The following is a 19,336-nucleotide window of genomic DNA, read 5'->3' on the forward strand; positions in this document are numbered from 1 at the left end:
CAAAAACTTGTGGTAAAAAATAAAATCTTCCATTGACTCAACATGCCTCTCAACAAATAGGTTGGGGTGTCTACTTTCCAATAAGGGATGATTTAGGGGGTTTCTATCCTGGCATTTTAGAGTCTCTGAAACTGTGATAGGTAGTGAGGAAGTGAAATTAGTAATTTACACACCATCGGGCTTTCAAAGCGGTCATTGAATTTCAGGCTCCTGTATGCAGCTAGACTCCCATACAGTCTCATACATGTAGTATCCCCATACTTGGGAGAAGTAGCAGAATATATTTTGGGGTGTAATTCCACATATACCCATGGCATGTGTGAGCAATATATCATTTAAGTGACAATTGTGTGTAAAAAAAAATATTTTCCAAAAACTTGTGGAAAAAAATAAATCTTCATGGAATCAACATTTCTCTCAGTACACAGATTAGGGTGTCTACATTCTGAAAAGGGGTCATTTGGGGGTGTTTGTACTGGCCTGGCATTTTAGTACCTGTAGAAATGTGGTAGGCAGTCAGAAAGTTAAAGCTGGGTAAATTCTAGTATCTAAACCAAGGGTCGACAAACCTTCTAAATAAAGGGCCAGTTTACTGTCCTTCAGACTTTAGATGGCCAGACTGTGCCCAGTGGGAGTAAACAATGCTGCATCTTTGGTATTGGGGAGGAAATAGTGTTCAGTTGATGGTGTCATGTCAGTGGAGTGAAAAGGGACCTATTGTTGGTGTCAGCGGGAGGAATAGGGCCCCATCGTTGGTGTCAGTGGTAGGAAAAGTGCCCCAACATTGGTGTCAGCGGGAGGAATAGTGCCTTATTGTTGGTGTCAGTGTGAGGAATAGTGCTACATTGTTCATGTCAGTGGCAGTAATTATGCCTCAAGGGCCAAACAAAGGCAAGAAAAGGGGTGCATCCGGATTACGGGCCACAGTTTGGAGACCACTGATCTATACCATACTTTGTAGACGCTATCATTTTCACACAAAATAATAAATATACACTTATTGGGATTTTTTTTTTACCAAAGACATGAAGCAGAATACATTTTGGCCTACATTTATGACTAAATTTGAGTTTATTGGATATTTTGTATAACAGAAAGTAGAAAAACATTTTTTTCAAAATTTTCAGTCTTTTTTTCATTTATATCACAAATAATAAAAATCCCATTCATGATCAAATACCACAACAAGAAAGCTCTATTTGTGTGAAAAAAGGACATACATTTCATTTGGGTTTTCATTTGGGTTTTCCATGACCGCGCAAGTACCAGTTGAAATAGTGCAGCGCCAAATAGCAAAAAATGGCCTGGTCATGAAGGGGGGTAATTCCAGAGAGCAAGTGGTTAATAAAAAAATGTTTTTAAGCGGTGATCAAAATGTAACCTAAAGAAAGCTATGTGTGTAAAAAAATATATAAATTTAATTTGGGTGCAGCGTTGCATGACCCCTCCAAGTTAAAATGGCCTGGTCATGAAGTGGTAAAACCTTCAGTAGTTTAAGTGGTTAACCTCTTGCTCACCACCCGGCAGCAGAAGTACTGCTACAGGGCGGCCACTCTGCGCGAAACCACGTAAATATATGTGATTTTGCAGTTCCGGGTAGGGGGACGCATGCGCTGCCCTACCCATGCTGCCACTGGTTGCAGTGGATGTCAATCACCGGGTCCTGGCAGGCGATTCTCAGCCGGAACTCGGTGATTGTCGCTAAAGCCAAGAGGGGAGAGATCTGCGTGTAAACAACGTAGGTCTCTCTCCTGTCAGCAAGGACATGCTGCTTTGTATTTTTCTGCACAGCAGAGATACAAATCAGCATGTCTCCACACAGCACATAATGTAAAACACATGACATTTAACCCTTTGATCGCCCCAGATGTTAACCCATTCCTGCCCAGTGTCATTAGTACAGTGTCAGTGCTTTTTGTTAGCACTGATCACTGTATTAGTGTCACTGGGGATGTCAGTGGCAGTTAGTTCCCATCCAGTGTCAAAATGCCCGCTGCAATCCTGCTATAAGTCGCTGATCGCCACCACTACTAGTATATAAAAAAAACAATTCCAGTATATATACCGCCATTTGTAGATCTGATAACTTCCACGTAAACAAATTAATTTACACATATTGGGATTTTTCTTTAGCAAAGACACATAGCAGAATACATTTTGGCATAAATTTATGAACAAATTAGATTTTTTAAATTTTTTTATTGGATGTTTTATGGCGAATAGTCAAAAAAGATTGTTTTAGCACCAAAAAAGCTCTATTTTGGGGGAAAAAGGGACATCAATTTCATTTGGGTGCAGCGTTGCATGACCAAGCAATTGTCAGTTAACGTAACGCAGCGCCATATCGCAGAAAAATGGCCTGGTCAGGAAGGGAGGGCAAATCCTCTGGAGGGTGAGTGGTTAATGAAAGGTGGAGAGTGAGGGATTACAATAAACCCCTGCCTGTGCAAAGTACAGCTTCACTAGGAACTCAAATGCTTTGGTTACAAAGTCATTTTACAGAAAACCTACAGTGAACTCAAAATGGAAGCAGACGTGTTTGGGGGCCAAAAAGAGAACCTGTTCCTCCAATAAAGCACTACTTTGGCTCTCTCTGATACAGACACCTGTTATTGTCCCCCCTCCAGCCCCTCCTCCACCGTTCACTTTCACTTCCTCTTTATCCCCCTTCCAGGACCTTCGCCTACAGAACATTGTCACGTAGTTCATTGTCATCACATACCTTCGCCCTCTTCTGGCCATGTGTGGAATAGCAGCGAGCACAGGCAGCACAGACTGCTGGTGACAGCAGCGGCCATAGCTTGAGCCATAGGAGGAAGGCACAGAGCGATCAGAGGAAACCATTTCTATTCTATACATCCTGGATGACGATCTGTTCATGGCAGTCCTCCCCCTGTCCCCCTGATGGCTGTATGACAGGGCTGGGTTGCACATAGAAGATGTATGACAGCTGAGCTCTGTGCTGTCACCCTGTGCAATGCCAGGTAAGACCTTTCTCTATTGTAGATCGTGTAGTGAATGATTGTATAACATACTATGTATTTGTATGTGCTTGTATATGTGCTTCCATCATGTGTTCTTCTATAATAATAATAATAGATGAGTGACAATGATAGGACATACATTGTATATAGTGATCAGCTGTGCTGTACATTGCATGAAGAATACCAAGGCAGGATGATAGATTTATAAATAATAATTGATGGGCTTAGTGACACCAGGGCAGGATGATATACAGGGTGTCCCTAAAGTCTGGACTCACCGGCAAAATGCTTATTGAGAAAAAAACATAGTGATGTTTCCTATGTATCCAGACCTTATAATAATTGATGGGGTCACTGACACCAGGGCAGGATGATATAAGTATAAATAATATTTGATGGGATCAGTGACACCAGGGCAGGATAATATATTTATAAATAATAATTGATTGGCTCAGTGACACCAGGGAAAGATGATATAAGTATAAATAATATTTGATGGGATCAGTGACACCAGGGCAGGATAATATATTTATAAATAATAATTGATTGGCTTAGTGACACCAGGGCAGGATGATATAAGTATAAAAAATATTTGATGGGATCAGTGACACCAGGGCAGGATAATATATTTATAAATAATAATTGATTGGCTTAGTGACACCAGGGCAGGATGATATAAGTATAAAAAATATTTGATGGGATCAGTGACACCAGGGCAGGATAATATATTTATAAATAATAATTGATTGGCTTAGTGCCACCAGGGCAGGATGATATAGGTATAAATATTATTTGATGGGATCAGTGACACCAGGGCAGGATCATATATTTATAAATAATAACTGATTGGCTCAGTGACACTAGGGCAGGATCATATAAGTATAAGTATTAATCATATTTGATGGGATCAGTGACACCAGGGCAGGATCATATATTTATAAATAATAATTGATTGGCTCAGTGACACCAGGGCAGGATGATATATATATATATATATATATATATATATATATATATACATTTATATAATAAATAAGATCAGGGAGCTCACAATATGTCGTAGGCTGCTTTCCAAGAATCTAGGGTGTGCTGGCCGGCATGGTGTAGTGTGATGATTACTAGGTTACAGGCACAGGCGGCTGCACTAATCCAGGCCCCCTCTTGACAGCTCTGTTTATTTTGGAACAAGGTCACCAGTTGCCTCCCACTGTCATCGAATAGTGAATGAATGGGGCCGGGTCCCTGAGAGGCAGAGGACAACGGGCGTAGCTCAGTAGATGACCCCGAACAAGGGATCTGCCTGCCAACATGAGGAGTCGGAGCAACTCTGGGGTTCGGCTGGACGGCTACGCCAGGCTAATCCAACAAACCATTCTCTGCAATCAGGTAAGCGAGCTTTATATACATTCGTTGTCTCATAAGAAGACACTAGCTGATGGCAGGATCGCATGTAATTATTAGCCCTGGGGTGCACCACAACTGCAAGCCAAACACGTGTTCATTAGTTCTATTGAAAGTTGCCATTCAGCAACAAAAGGCATTGGGAAGGTGGCAGGATCACCTCCTTAAAGCCACTGCTTAGGCGTACTGTGAAAAGCAAGCCACCAAGGAGTGCGCTGCACTGTGAACTTAAGCTGGCTATAGGTGGATTGATTTTTTTTTGTTTTTGATCAGCCAGCTAAATTATAAAAAGAAACAGAAAAAACAAAAAACAAAACAAATCTATTCCCCCATCCATGCATCTGAAGTGGAAAAAGGAATCCTCCCCACTGCGCTATTATATTCTGATATTGGGGACTCCTCCACTGTCAGAAAACACTGATCAGCACTGCAGCCAGTCAGCCTGATCAATGAAACATTTCCAGCATTCCAGTTTGAGATAAATGGATCATCAGATAAACATATCCCTACCTGAAAAGTTGGATGGATCGATATCTTATCCTACTGAGTTTTGATCCATCTATGGCCAGCTTTAGCTTAATGTGAACCTTATATTTGCAGAATGGGGTTGTCACAGCTGTAAAACCGTAAAGCTGGCCATACACTACACAATCTGAATGTACAATCATGAATTTATCAAAATGATGTAATATAGGGACAAACCAAAACAATCATTCATATATGTAGCAAATCAGACAGGCCCTTAAGCTGGTCATACAATGATCAAAATTCGGCTAGTTCAGCAGAGACCAGTCAGATCAGCGTGTAGCCATCTGCGCCATGGCCGTCGTTTGATTGATCGACTTTTCTGGAAGGGGGATGTTGGAGAATTTTTCTCGGATCAGTGGCTGCAACCATGTCCCAGCGGGGGGGGGGGGGGGGGGGTTGATTCTTTCATCTACCTTGTTTGAACTGAATGGAAACTGTAGGACAAATACAAAATGTCCATATATATATATAAAGTGCCAGTATGCAAAAATAGTAGGTGACTGATATAATCCGACTGATGGTGCTCCAAAGAAATAGCTGAATTACGCACTCACCAGATGCGTAACGTAAATACGCATTAAATGTATATGCATATTGTAGAGGTCCCCTTAAGGTACTGGAAACGGTCTACCTCTGGGAATGGTCCTCCCTCTAGGTATGGTGGGATGAACAGGAGTAGAGATGAGCGAATTATTCAAAAATTCGATTCGGCTGATTCACCGAATTTGAGGAAGAAATTCTATTCGATGCAAATTAATTCGCTACGAATTTAACTTATTAAAAGGGTTTCTAGGCTTCAGAGAGCCTTTAAATTAGTGCAGAACACTGTACCTTTAATTTAAATGCCCTTGGAGATGAGGAAGGAGAAGGAGAAGGAGAAGGATGAGAAGAAGGAGAAGGAGAAGGATGAGAAGAAGGAGAAGGATGAGGAGAAGGAGAAGGAGAAGGATGAGAAGAAGGAGAAGGAGAAGGATGAGAAGAAGGAGAAGGAGAAGGATGAGAAGAAGGAGAAGGAGAAGGATGAGAAGATGGAGAAGGAGAAGGATGAGAAGAAGGAGAAGGATGAGAAGAAGGAGAAGGAGAAGGATGAGAAGAAGGAGAAGGATGAGAAGAAGGAGAAGGATGAGAAGAAGGAGAAGGAGAAGGATGAGAAGAAGGAGAAGGAGAAGGATGAGAAGAAGGAGAAGGATGAGAAGAAGGAGAAGGATGAGAAGAAGGAGAAGGATGAGAAGAAGGAGAAGGATGAGAAGAAGAAGGATGAGAAGAAGAAGAAGGATGAGAAGAAGGAGAAGGATGAGAAGAAGGAGAAGGATGAGAAGAAGGATGAGAAGAAGGAGAAGGATGAGAAGAAGGAGAAGGATGAGGAGAAGGAGAAGGATGAGAAGAAGGAGAAGGAGAAGGATGAGAAGATGGAGAAGGATGAGAAGAAGGAGAAGGATGAGAAGAAGGAGAAGGATGAGAAGAAGGAGAAGGATGAGAAGAAGGAAACAAATAGATACAATGTTTCAACCGCTGTATGGAGGGAATGTCAGAGAACTGTCAGAAATAGCGGAGCTCTGCAGATACACTTAGCGGAGCTCTGCAGATAGATACAGCGGTTGAAACATAGGCTATGTTTCAACCGCTGTATGGAGTGAATGTCAGAGAACTGTCAGAAATAGCCTATTTCTGACAGTTCTCTGACATTCACTCCATACAGCGGTTGAAACATAGCCTATGTTTCAACCGCTGTATCTATCTGCAGAGCTCCGCTAAGTGTATCTGCAGAGCTCCGCTATTTCTGACAGTTCTGTGATATTCCCTCCATACAGCGGTTGAAACATTGTATCTATTTGTTTCCATTTATTGAAACAAATAGATACAATGTTTCAACCGCTGTATGGAGGGAATGTCACAGAACTGTCAGAAATAGCCTATTTCTGACAGTTCTGTGACATTCCCTCCATACAGCGGTTGAAACATTGTATCTATTTGTTTCCATTTATGGAAACAAATAGATACAATGTTTCAACCGCTGTATGGAGGGAATGTCACAGAACTGTCAGAAATAGCGGAGCTCTGCAGATACACTTAGCGGAGCTCTGCAGATACACTTTTTGCCGGCTTGGAATTCTTCTTATTTTCATCCTACTTCTTCTTCTTCTTCTTCTTCTTCATCCTCAGAAGAAGAAGAAGAGGATGAGGATGAAGAGGAAGAAGAAGAAGAAGAAGAAGTAGGATGAAAATAAGAAGAATTCCAAGCCGGCAAAAAGTGTATCTGCAGAGCTCCTCTATTCTGCAGATACACTTAGAGGAGCTCTGCAGATACACTTTTTGCCAGCTTGGAATTCTTCTTATTTTCATCCTACTTCTTCTTCTTCTTCATCCTCATCCTCAGAAGAAGAAGAAGAGGATGAGGATGAAGAGGAAGAAGAAGAAGAAGTAGGATGAAAATAAGAAGAATTCTAAGCCGGCAAAAAGTGTATCTGCAGAGCTCCTCTATTCTGCAGATACACTTAGAGGAGCTCTGCAGATACACTTTTTGCCGGCTTGGAATTCTTCTTATTTTCATCCTACTTCTTCTTCTTCTTCTTCATCCTCATCCTCTTCTTCTTCTTCTGAGGATGAGGATGAAGAAGAAGAAGAAGAAGTAGGATAAAAATAAGAAGAATTCCAAACCGGCAAAAAGTGTATCTGCAGAGCTCCGCTAAGTGTATCTGCAGAGCTCCTCTATTTCTGACAGTTCTCTGACTTTCATATTTACAGCGGTTGAAACATTGTATCTGTTTCCGAATAAAAACATCTGTATCCTAAATGGAAACAAATAGATACAATGTTTCAACCGCTGTACATGTGAAGGAACTGTCAGAGAACTGTCAGAAATAGCGGAGCTCTCTGCAGGGACACTTTTGCCGGCTGATCGGGAAAAATCCGATTCGCGCACCCGAAGTAGGCTAATATTCGGATTCGACGAGAATCGAATTTTTCCTGAAATTCGAATCGAATTCCACTTCGCCTGGTTCGATTCGCTCGTCTCTAAACAGGAGTAGTCAATCCAGCTGGCCAGAGGTCCCTTGAAGGGATGGGCGGGTGTTGATGTCAGCTTAGGAACTCCCTCTCTGCATACTGGTAAAGGCTGGATCAAGGTGGGCTCTAAAAACAAATGGCTCCAAATCGGAAGCCATAAAGAATGCCCATAGTGTAGTATGATCAATGATAATGTTTGTTGAAGTATAAAGGAATTTACAAATTCGGATAAAATCCACAAGATAAAATACAGTGACATCTGATCAGTATTGGACTAACCGTCCAGGTATAAAGATGGCCGCCGGACCTCCACGTGGCGCCGGAGGCATGACATCACGGCATCTTTGGCTCCTACTAACGTGTTTCGTGCGCACGCCTTTGTATTTGTTCTATTATTTGAAGGTTTTATCTGGTTACCTTTGGTGTTTTAGCTGCTTTATTTGAGAGCGCTCACTTTCTTTTAGATATTCATGATTGGAAACTGTGTATAGGCAGCTTTATTCTACATAGTTGATGGTAGATCTGAAGGAGATTGTACAACCAAAATTGTATATTGTGTCGTCTGTTTAATTATTATCCAATTAATGTGTGATTTGATCAAAATGATCAAATTGCCGTAACTTCCCTAGAAACTCACTTTTGATTTAAATCAACCAAAATGAGTTGTTCAGCCAGGGTGGAAAATAATCAATCATTTCCCATCAATTGTCAGCACTGAGGTGCTTTATTCATAAATTTGATCATATTTTGATTGATTAAGTTATACGTTTGCATGGTGGAAACAGAAAAAAAACGATTGAAAACTTGCAATCATATCTTCCAGCTATTGATCATAATCCATTTCCTTATGTGTGGCGTATCGATCGATTGAGTTGTCTACTATAGACTGATTATTTTTACCAGGGGAGGTCAATTAAAAAGGAAATCAATCATTTATTGAAGTATGTATGGCCACCATAACACAGATTAGTGTTGTCATTGTAAGGGCCAGTTCACACTACATGCAAGTAGTAGCTTTTTTTCTGCATCCAAAACGCACAGAAAGTAGGTTATATTATTATTATACAGGATTTATATAGCGCCAACAGTTTGCTCAGCGCTTTACAATATAACGGGAGACAATACAGCAACAATACAGTTGAATACAAGAGGGATAGGAGGGCCCTGCTCCTTGGAGCTTACAATCTAAGAGGATATGTTTGCCAATGTCATAGTTCACATCAGTGCTTGCAATTCCAATGCGTTCTGCTTGCCGAAAAATAGTAGTACAAGTTGCATTTTTGTTCTGCACAGAACTGTACTGGAATGTGGTAAAATGCATCAAAAACACACCAGAACACACTGAAATGCACCAAACACACCAAAAATGCACTGGAACGCACGTTTCCCTATTTAAATTGAAGAAAAATAGGGGAAAAATTAACTGGAATGTATAAAAAACGCACTGGAACGCAGCAAAAACGCACCAGAACACACCAAAAACACAAATGTGGAAACACATCCGGAATGCATCTGGACTGCGTTTCTATAGTTTGAACCGGCCCTAAAGCTGGACATACATAGCTCAAATTTTTTTTGTTAAGCCAGTAGGCTGAGCAAAAAAAAATATGTAACAGATTCCCCCCATCTACACATTTGAGATGGTCGGAGGAATTCTCCCCGCTGTGTTGTATTCTGACAGTGGGGAGACTTTCCTGCGATCAATTGACTTCTTATAGGTGGGAACAACCGTAGATGGAGAGAAATTCGGTCAGTTCCTGCTGAAGTGGCCGAATTTTGATCCAAGTATGGCCAGCTTTCCAGATCTGAAAACAGCAAGGGCAGCCTTGTGAGGGAGGCAGTGAAATGATTGGTGAAATCCCATCTAGGAGCAAAGATCACCTAGTACAAGGTGGTTTGTATAAAATGTAAACATGAGGGATGATCTTATCATTTACTTTAAAGTGCAAAGGATGTGACTGCTTTGTTGTGGTGACTGGCGTTGTGTTGTTGTTGACGTTGTGGTGACCCTGATGATTTTTATAGAACCTCAAGCCTAGCTCCAGACAGGATTACCTTCCTGGGGGGTTCCTTCGGGGAAACATTCCCCTTCCTTGGGAGGAAGTCGCTGTCATACTTCTATTTTCAGCAAATCTGGAGCAATGCCCATGGCCTCTTCACAGTTGCTCCAAATTTATCGGTTGTTTGTACCGTAAGGGTTTGTCCTTACGTGTAGATATACTGCCATACCTGTGAAAAGCAATCCGTGCTGGATCACTTTTCAGAGGACCTTTGGCCCCTGCTTTAACCCTCAAAATGCCAACCAGCCACACCTCAACCACTTGCATTGCATGCAGTTGCAGCGTGGCCCTATTCACCTCACCACCTACTGAACGAAACATGCCATTTAGGGCTCACGTACACTGCAGCTGATAAACTCACGTTTAGGAGCTGTTCAGCATTTTTTTCAGCAGCCCTGAACTCACCCTAGTGTTTTCCTAATTGTTCATGTACACATCTTCGGTTACAGTACTTTTCAGGCATTTGAGTTTACAGTCGATTTTTTGAATGCAGAAAACGAGGTGTTTGTAAATTTTTTTTAACTCTTCCAGTTCCCGATACTGTCCACAGCCTTTTTTCATCATGATGCATGCAAAGCATTTTCAAGGTGCTCAGATTGACAAAACACTTAACACAGGATGTTCCTACCAAGTTTATCACACATTGTAATGACCAATTCACACCTCAGACCTCTCCCACCCTTGGAAACAAAAGATATGTTAATGACCATTCACACCTCAAATTCCTCATGAGGACCCCCTGCCAGGTGACCTTAATGACTCACTCCACCAGCCACCTTCCCACCCTTGGAAACAAAAGAAATGTTAATGAGCAACTCACACCTAGCTAATGCTGCTGTGTCTGCTTCTACTCTCTGTATTTCTCTGAAACAGTCTGAAATAGTTAATAATTTACCACTTTTCAGTGCATTCTGGGCATTTGGGAGGTTCTCCTGTGCTTATCTTTAAAAAACGCTCCTAATTGCAAACGCACATAAACGCTTTATGCAAACACGGCTAAACAGACGTTTTTTAACCTACATCTTCCAACAGTCAGTTTCTATCATTCAGAAGTGTCGCATGTACATGGGGCCCTATACCATTGAATAAGAATTCCAGGCATGGTATATTTTACATACCGTATTTGTCTCTCCATAAGACGCACTTTTTTCCCCCCAAAAAAGGGGGGAAAATGTCAGTGCGTCTTATGGAGCGAATATGGTCCGGTATTTCCACCGCCGCCGTGTCAGAATACCGGGCCGGTCTCTCAGCTCTGCAGTGGGACCTTACCTGTTCCTCTATCCAGCGGTGCGCTGTCTTCCCGGCTTCTGTAGTGTGCGTGACAGCCAGGTCCCAAGTACGCATGCGCAAGAAGTGGTGCTCTTTGTGAATGGTAAGGCGGTACCTGGGACACATGACAGATCCCAGAAGCCGCTGAACCAATCACAAAGCGCAGCGCTTCTCGCTCATGCGCACTGGGCATCCGGCTGTCCGCCGAGCGCCCACACTACAGAAGCCAGGAAGACAGCACACGGCTGGATAGAGGAACAGGTAAGATCAAAGAACAACTCCGCGGAAGTAAGAGCGGGTACATGTCAAATTCAAGTACCCGCTCCCCCCCCCCTCCCCAAAGGTCAGCAGTCATCTCCTGTACTGTCCGCAGTCTCTGGTCATCCCTGTACTGTCCGCAGTCTCTGTTCATCTCCTCTACTATGTCCGCAGTCTCTCGTCATCTCCTGTACTATGTCTGCAGTCCATTAGTTCAGAATTTTTTTTTCCTGTTTTCTGGCTCTAAAACCTAGGTGCGTCTTATGGCCAGGTGCATCTTATGGAACGAAAAATACGGTAGTTACATTGGCCCAGCTTGAACCAATGTAACTGTGCATATAAGTAACATACCTGGCAGATGCTCCTGGAAAGCTGGAAATCACTAATATACACACCACTACTCCAGAGATCGTCAGCTGGAAATCACTAATATACACACCACTACTCCAGAGATCGTCAGCTGGAAATCACTAATATACACACCACTACTCCAGAGATCGTCAGCTGGAAATCACTAATATACACACCACTACTCCAGAGATCGTCAGCTGGAAATCACTAATATACACACCACTACTCCAGAGATCGTCAGCTGGAAATCACTAATATACACACCACTACTCCAGAGATCGTCAGCTGGAAATCACTAATATACACACCACTACTCCAGAAGTCGTCAGCTGGAAATCACTAATATACACACCACTACTCCAGAGATCGTCAGCTGGAAATCACTAATATACACACCACTACTCCAGAGATCGTCAGCTGGAAATCACTAATATACACACCACTACTCCAGAGATCGTCAGCTGGAAATCACTAATATACACACCACTACTCCAGAGATCGTCAGCTGGAAATCACTAATATACACACCACTACTCCAGAGATCGTCAGCTGGAAATCACTAATATACACACCACTACTCCAGAAGTCGTCAGCTGGAAATCACTAATATACACACCACTACTCCAGAGATCTCCACCTGCTTGGGGTTTCTGTTCCGAGCGGTTGCCCTGCTGCATTCTGAACACTGAAGTTTGGCCACTTGGCATGGGCGCCATGGAGGGAATGCTTTGTAAAGTGCTCTATAATTGGACGAGGCAGAGAGGTGGGGCTAGAATGCCGTGTCAAACTATTTATAATGAGTGCGGTGAGTTTATTTGACTGGGTTTAAAACAGGCAGCGAGGGGGCATCACATCTCCTTAAAGTGGAGTTCCACCTGAAAAAAAAAAATAAGAGTCAGCAGCTACAATAATTGTAGCTGCTGATTTTAAAATACAGACACTTACCTGTCCCTCGGTCCAGCGGTGTCCTCACCACGGCTGGTTTCACTGGCCATCTTCTCTCCTCGGCATCGGCATCTTCAGTGTGGATACCGGCTGTGACAGCTTGCGGCTTCACAGCCGGGTGCCCACTGCGCATGCCCGAGAAGCGCTGCACTTTGTGAATGGCCCCATAGTCTTCTGGGACCTGACACATGTCCCACAAGACTATGGGGAGGGAGGGGGGAGGACGACTTCCGATTGCCTAGGTGATCGCAGCAGAAGTGGGAGTGTGTACCTGTCAAATTCGGTCACCCACTCCCCCCCCCCCCCCCGCTTCCCAAAGGTGCCAATCCTTAATGGGGAGCGGGGTACAAACACTTAAACCGGAATTTCCCCTTTTGGGTGGAGCTCTGCTTTAACACCTACCAATCACCTTTGAAAAGTGATCTGAAAGTGGATCACTTTTCAGAGGAGGGGTAGGGGTTTAAATGCATGTCTAAACCTAGCTTTAAAGCTTTCCTTGGAACTAACAGTAAAGTGACGTTGGCTTACTTATAAGGGATGAACTTGGGTTCACTCCAAACTTGGAAGTTAGCTGGACCAGCAAGCTGCAGCTAGGGATTCTCCGCCCTGAAGCTGATGTAAACAAAGGGGTGGGGATGATCAACATCATTGACCTTATATGGGCACATGGGACCCAGAATTGACAGCTAACCTCCAGGTTCGGACCCAGCGTCAGCTCAATCTTCGATTTTTCACCAAAAACTGTTGTTGCATCTTGTCATTAATATCGTCATGTTATACACCTGTAATTCCTATTATTGTGATACAGGAATTATATCGCAGCAACAGTCTGCACAGTGCTTGACATCATGAATCTAGACTCAAGTTAGCCATTGCAAATCCTCTCCATTTTTTTGTGTAGATTTCAAAGAGTCACATGGCAGCTGTGCAGCTGAGAAGTTTCTATTAATATATATGATGCGGTGTCTCAGAAATGTGTTACATGTACATTAGCTTTGATTGTTGTGAGTGAATCTATATTGTCGGGAACCAAAAATATTTCCAGAACACCATCTGTGTCATTTTAACCAACTTTAAGGTGAACATTAGACAAACAGCTAAATACACAGATGAAATACATGTATGATGAGGGGTGGTAAACCCACATAGAAGAAAAATATATATTTGAATATATTTAAAAAATATTCTTCCCAAATATATTGACATATATTTGAAATACTACAATTTTATCCATATATATATATATTCTGCATGTTGATATTTGTTTTTTATATATTACAAAGTATATGAAAAATATTTTTATAGATATATATTTTTTAAATATATTCTTCAGATTTTTTTAACATATAAAAAAGTCCTTTTAACATATATTTTTACATATATTTGTAAATGCATTCCAAAAATGTAAAGTAAACGTATTTTTAAAGACATACAGTATATTTGAAAACATTTCTTTAAAAAATGTATTTTTTTCCTATATTGTAATTATTGTAATATTTCAATATACAGCACACATATATATATATATATATATATATATATATATATGTATATATATATATATATATATATATATATACAGTTGTGTTCAAAATAATAGCAGTGTGTTGAAAAAAGTGAATAAAGCTCAAAATCCTTCTAATAGCTTTTATTTCCATACACACAAATGCATTGGGAACACTACACATTCTATTCCAAATCAAAACATAAAGAAAAATATATCAAATTTGTGTTGTCCCTCTAAAAAAAATGAAGAAAAGTGAGTATTAGACTGTTCAAAAAAATAGCAGTGCTTGTATTCTTTACAAACTCAAATATTCACTATATAAACTGAACAATGTTTGAAGATTTTGCTTTCCTTTGAATCCCTTAATTAATATTTAGTTGTATAAGCACTGTTTCTGAGAACTGCTGTACATCTGTGTTGCACGGAGTCAACCAACTTCTGGCACCTGTGAACAGGTATTCCAGCCCAGGATGATTGGACTACATTCCACAGTTCTTCTCTATTTCTTGGTTTTGCCTCAGAAACTGCATTTTTGATGTCACCCCACAAGTTTTCTATTGGATTAAGATCCGGGGATTGGGCTGGCCACTCCATAACGTCAATCTTGTTGGTCTGGAACCAAGATGTTGCATGTTTACTGGTGTGTTTGGGGTCGTTGTCTTGTTGGAACACCCATTTCAAGGACATTTCCTCTTCAGCATAAGGCAGCATGACCTCTTCAAGTATTCTGATGTATTCAAACTGATCCATGATCCCTGGTATGCGATAAATAGGCCCAACACCGTAGTATGAGAAACATCCCCATATCATGATGCTTGTGCAACCATGCTTCACTGTCTTCACAGTGTACTGTGGCTTGAATTCAGTGTTTGGGGGTCGTCTGACAAACTGTCTTCGGCCACTAGACCCAAAAAGAACAATCTTACTTTCATTAGTCCACAAAATGTTGCGCCATTTCTCTTTAGGCCAGTCAATGTGCTCTTTGGCAAATTGTAACCTCTTCAGCACATGTCTTTTTTTCAACAGTGGGACTTTGCGGGGGCTTCTTGCAGATAGCTTGGCTTCACATAGGCGTCTTCTGATTGTAACAGTACTCACAGGGAACTTTAGACCTTCTTTGATCTTCCTGGAGCTGATTGTTGGCCGAGTCCTTGCCATTTTGGCTATTCTTCTATCCATTTGAATGGTAGTTTTTCGCTTTCTTCCACGTCTTTCAGGTTTTGGTTGCCATTTTAAAGCATTTGCGATCATTTTAGCTGAGCAACCTATCATTTTCTGCACTTCTTTATATGTTTTCCCCTCTCCAATCAACTTTTTAATCAAGGTACACTGTTCTTCTGAACAATGTCTGGAACGACCCATTTTCCTCAGAATTTCAGAGAGAAATGCACTGTAACCAGCATGTACAACATTTGCTGCCTTCCTTCCTTAAATAAGGGCAATAATTGCCACCTGTCTTTCAAAGAATGAATGACCTCACTAATAGAACTCCACACTGCTATTATTTTGAACATGCCCCTTTCAATTAGTGATTCAATTACACAGAATAAGCAGCATGCATGTCATGACTGTTGGGTCTGTTGGATTTCTATTACTCTACTACACCTGCTAGTAAATTACTTGCCATGTAGAAATATCATTTCTACCAAAAACAGTGATTGATCAGGTTAGTGATGTCTGACTGCTATTATTTTGAACACAGCTGTATATATATTGAACACGGTCAACATTTTATTTCAAATATATGTCCATATACGGAGAATATTTATAAAATATATTTAAGTGTTCTTGCATGGCAAGACCACTTACTGTTATCTCACATATATATTCTTATTATTATAGCCAAATTTACCACCCTAACTCCTCCCACAGTTTTTACACTACATAGACAGTAATATACCGAAACGTGCGGATTGTTCCCGATTGGTGTGCTATTACTTTGTGGAACGTTTCGCCGAATGGTTCACGAAATATCGCCATTTTTGTGGTGAAATTGGTCCCATAGGAATGAATGGCGGAATGTTCAAAACTAGAGTGGGAGCTGACAAAAGCTAGAGTGTGAGCTGAAAAATCAGGACATGATTTCTAAACTGCCATCACTCACTCATTTTCAAGCCCACCTACACAAATCTTATATCAAAACGTTCAGCTATCCCTGCTGCCACTAAAAATGTCCACGGCTAAGCCATAGTCCTCATAGTTTTCACAATATGACCATTTGTTTGCAACTCACGCCCCCCATTGTCATTCATTGAAACTCCACTCTAGCCACCTCAAATTTGAAGGGCAATTTCTAAACTGCGACTGTGCCTTCATTTTTAATATTTCAGAGACATACTATGCATCAAAATGTAGGTCTGGGTCTTGTGATTCTCACAATATAAAGCTCTTCACTGTAGGATTTATAGTTTTTAAAACTACGACCATTTGAAGACGCCAGTGAAGTGAGCAATTTGGAGCAGTTTGTTTTTAACCGCTCTTCTCTGCCCTATTTGAAATCTAATTTTGAATTTGTGACAGTTTGGCCGGCTTCTGGTTAAAGGTTTGGAAATAAGTTTTCTACAGTAGAGAGTATTTGAGGTGATAATGCTGCTAATGTTTTTATAAATGTATGTTTTAATGTAACTGTGAAGCACTTTGGGCAACAACATTGCAATTAAATGTGCTATATAAATAATTAAAAGTTGAAATGCATTTCTCACTCTATCAAGCTTGCCATGTGCACTTTTTAAATTTGATCAATCAATTGGTTAGTGTAATGTTTACTATCTTTACTCACTCCAAACACTCCACACAGTTACTCTGCCCACTCCATAAAGTTACTCTCCCACTCCATAAAGTTACTCTCCCACTCCATAAAGTTACTCTGCCCACTCCATAAAGTTACTCTGCCCAGTCCAACCTTTTCACAGTTACTCCAGCCACTCCAACCACACAACAGTTACTCAAGCCACTCCACCCAGTTACTCCTCCCACTCCAGTTGTAGACTACTGGTGGAAGCAAGAACACTTCACACAAACTCCTCAGAAATTGTAGCTTTTCTATTTTTTAAACTACAACCGTTTGAAGATGGCAACCGCCAGCGAAGTGAGCGAGTTGGAGCAGTTTGTTTTTAACAGCTCTTCTCTGCCCTTGCTGTAGAGTGAGTTGCCATAGGAACCCAGGTTTGTGAGCAGGCAGCAGAGTGACAAGCTACTCCACCCATTCCAGTTGTAGACTACTGGTGGAGGCAAGAACACTTCACACAACTTCCACAGAAATTGTAGCTTTTCTAGTTCAAATATATTTTTCTTCCATGTGGGAAACCTTGCAGTTAAATCATGGTTTTACCGCTCCCCCAGTCCCTACCCCTTTTAGCTGCTGAGGCAGCAGCCAAAGCTATACACATGTCCCAGCAGGAATTACACTCCCTGTTGCTTTTGGTGGGTGCTACCACCTGTCAAGACCCATTCAAGTAAATGGGCCACTCTGCAAGCACCCTGCAACTGCATGCTTCTGTGGGTCCAAGGGCTTAAAGCAGGTGGTGAGAAAGCAACACACCGCTGCCTGTTTAACCCCTTGTTTGCTGTACTGCCCAGGATTGCAGGGCAATTGCAGAGTGGCCTCATTCACTTGAATGGGTCCTGTTTGGCTAGTGCTATACCCACCAACCATGACAGGGTGAAGGAGCAGCATTACAAAGGAGACATCAACATGACTCTTGCTCCCTACTACAACTCCAACTTTACAAGTAGTCCCTCTGCATTGCACTCTGTTTGATGCTCTGGGATGGCGGGTCAGCAAGCCCAGACTGTGATCTACCAGTCACCTGGCCAAGATCTACTGGTTGCTGACCCCCACGGTAGACAGATGTGGAATGGATCCCCCATCCGTCTGTTTTTAAGGGATCTGATTGGATGCAGGTGGGTGTAAATGGACACATGTCCCTTTACATATGCCACTCCATAGAGGGCAATAGATGGTCCAATCGGGTCCTCCTAAAAAATGGACAGGTGGATCCGATTGGACCATGAGTGCAAACGGAGCCTATAACTGGACAGTGAAAGGAGGAGTTCATCTGTCGGTCAATGCTTTCTTCTCCTATCAGCATGCTTCTTGCATACTAACACAACTGGCTAGCTTTCTGTTTGCCGCTCTCTACCCCTCTCTAACTTTGACTGTGCAAAAGGCTGATACCAAGTCAAAATGGGTTCCTACGCTGCTTGTATTTTCAAAATTACATTTGATAATGGATTAATGATTACAGACTTTTTATTCCTGTCTGTAGTTCTGCTTTAAACGGATCAACCTGATTAATTTTATTATTATATATTTTATTATGTGTGTTATTTTTTTTAAAAAAACGTTTCCATGTACGGTTTCTAATTACTGTGCATATGTTAATGAGGAGAAGTCATATCCGCTCATTACATAGTGCGTCTGCTTTCCTGTGGTACACGGTGGTTGTGCTTTACTGCCCCTTTCCACAGTGCCAATCTATGAATCAGCTGCTTGTTTGAAAACAATGCATTCCCTGGGTGGCTGATATCTTGGGGTTAATATATTATCAAATAAGTAGCTTGATAGTGAAAGGTGGAGCCCATCAGTCAGATAAAATTATTTACCGTATACCAGGTTTATCCAACTATAACCCACTGACAGCGCTTGGCACGAGTAAACTCGTCTAAATGCGTCTTCAGTGCTTGAGCATTAATTCATGTCATTGGCCAGAATAAATTATTATTTTGGTCAATGAAATGAATTAGCGCCCATTTGCTAAATGCGCCTAAATAGAATACATGCGATTATAAGCATCACTAATTTTTTTCTGCCAATACACTACTGCCAGGAGAAAAGGCATGTAGGAAAGCTGGCCAAACGTCCAAAGTACATGATTGTAATTTTCACATAAGCAAGAAGCTCTGCATGCTGATGTGAAATAGTTTTTTTTAGTCCTCATGCACACTGGACGTTTTGATAACACTGGTAACATTAGCTGTGTAAAGTCACGTTAAAAATTTGAGTTTTTCAGCTTTTTTAGCATTTT

General features: G+C 41.5%; 1 protein-coding gene across 3 annotated transcripts in view; it reads left to right on the forward strand.

The window, feature by feature from the left end:
- The first annotated feature begins 2,744 nt into the window (after positions 1-2,744).
- The window catches only part of PHKA2 (phosphorylase kinase regulatory subunit alpha 2), a 154,650-nt gene continuing 138,058 nt past the window's right edge, over positions 2,745-19,336 (forward strand). The window contains exons 1-2 of one of the 3 annotated variants that reach the window (XM_089683895.1): positions 2,745-2,984; positions 4,153-4,370. In XM_089683895.1, coding sequence (XP_089540021.1) covers positions 4,293-4,370 — 78 coding nt within the window. In that variant the 5' untranslated portion in view covers positions 2,745-2,984; positions 4,153-4,292. The remainder of the gene's footprint in view (positions 2,985-4,152; positions 4,371-19,336) is intronic. The other 2 variants (XM_089683894.1, XM_089683896.1) reach the window with 2 other exon arrangements.

The sequence above is a fragment of the Staurois parvus genome, unplaced genomic scaffold (genome assembly GCF_062004578.1).
Source record: "Staurois parvus isolate SC_StPar_1 unplaced genomic scaffold, SC_StPar_1.0 ptg000327l, whole genome shotgun sequence".
Classification (NCBI taxonomy): domain Eukaryota; kingdom Metazoa; phylum Chordata; class Amphibia; order Anura; family Ranidae; genus Staurois; species Staurois parvus.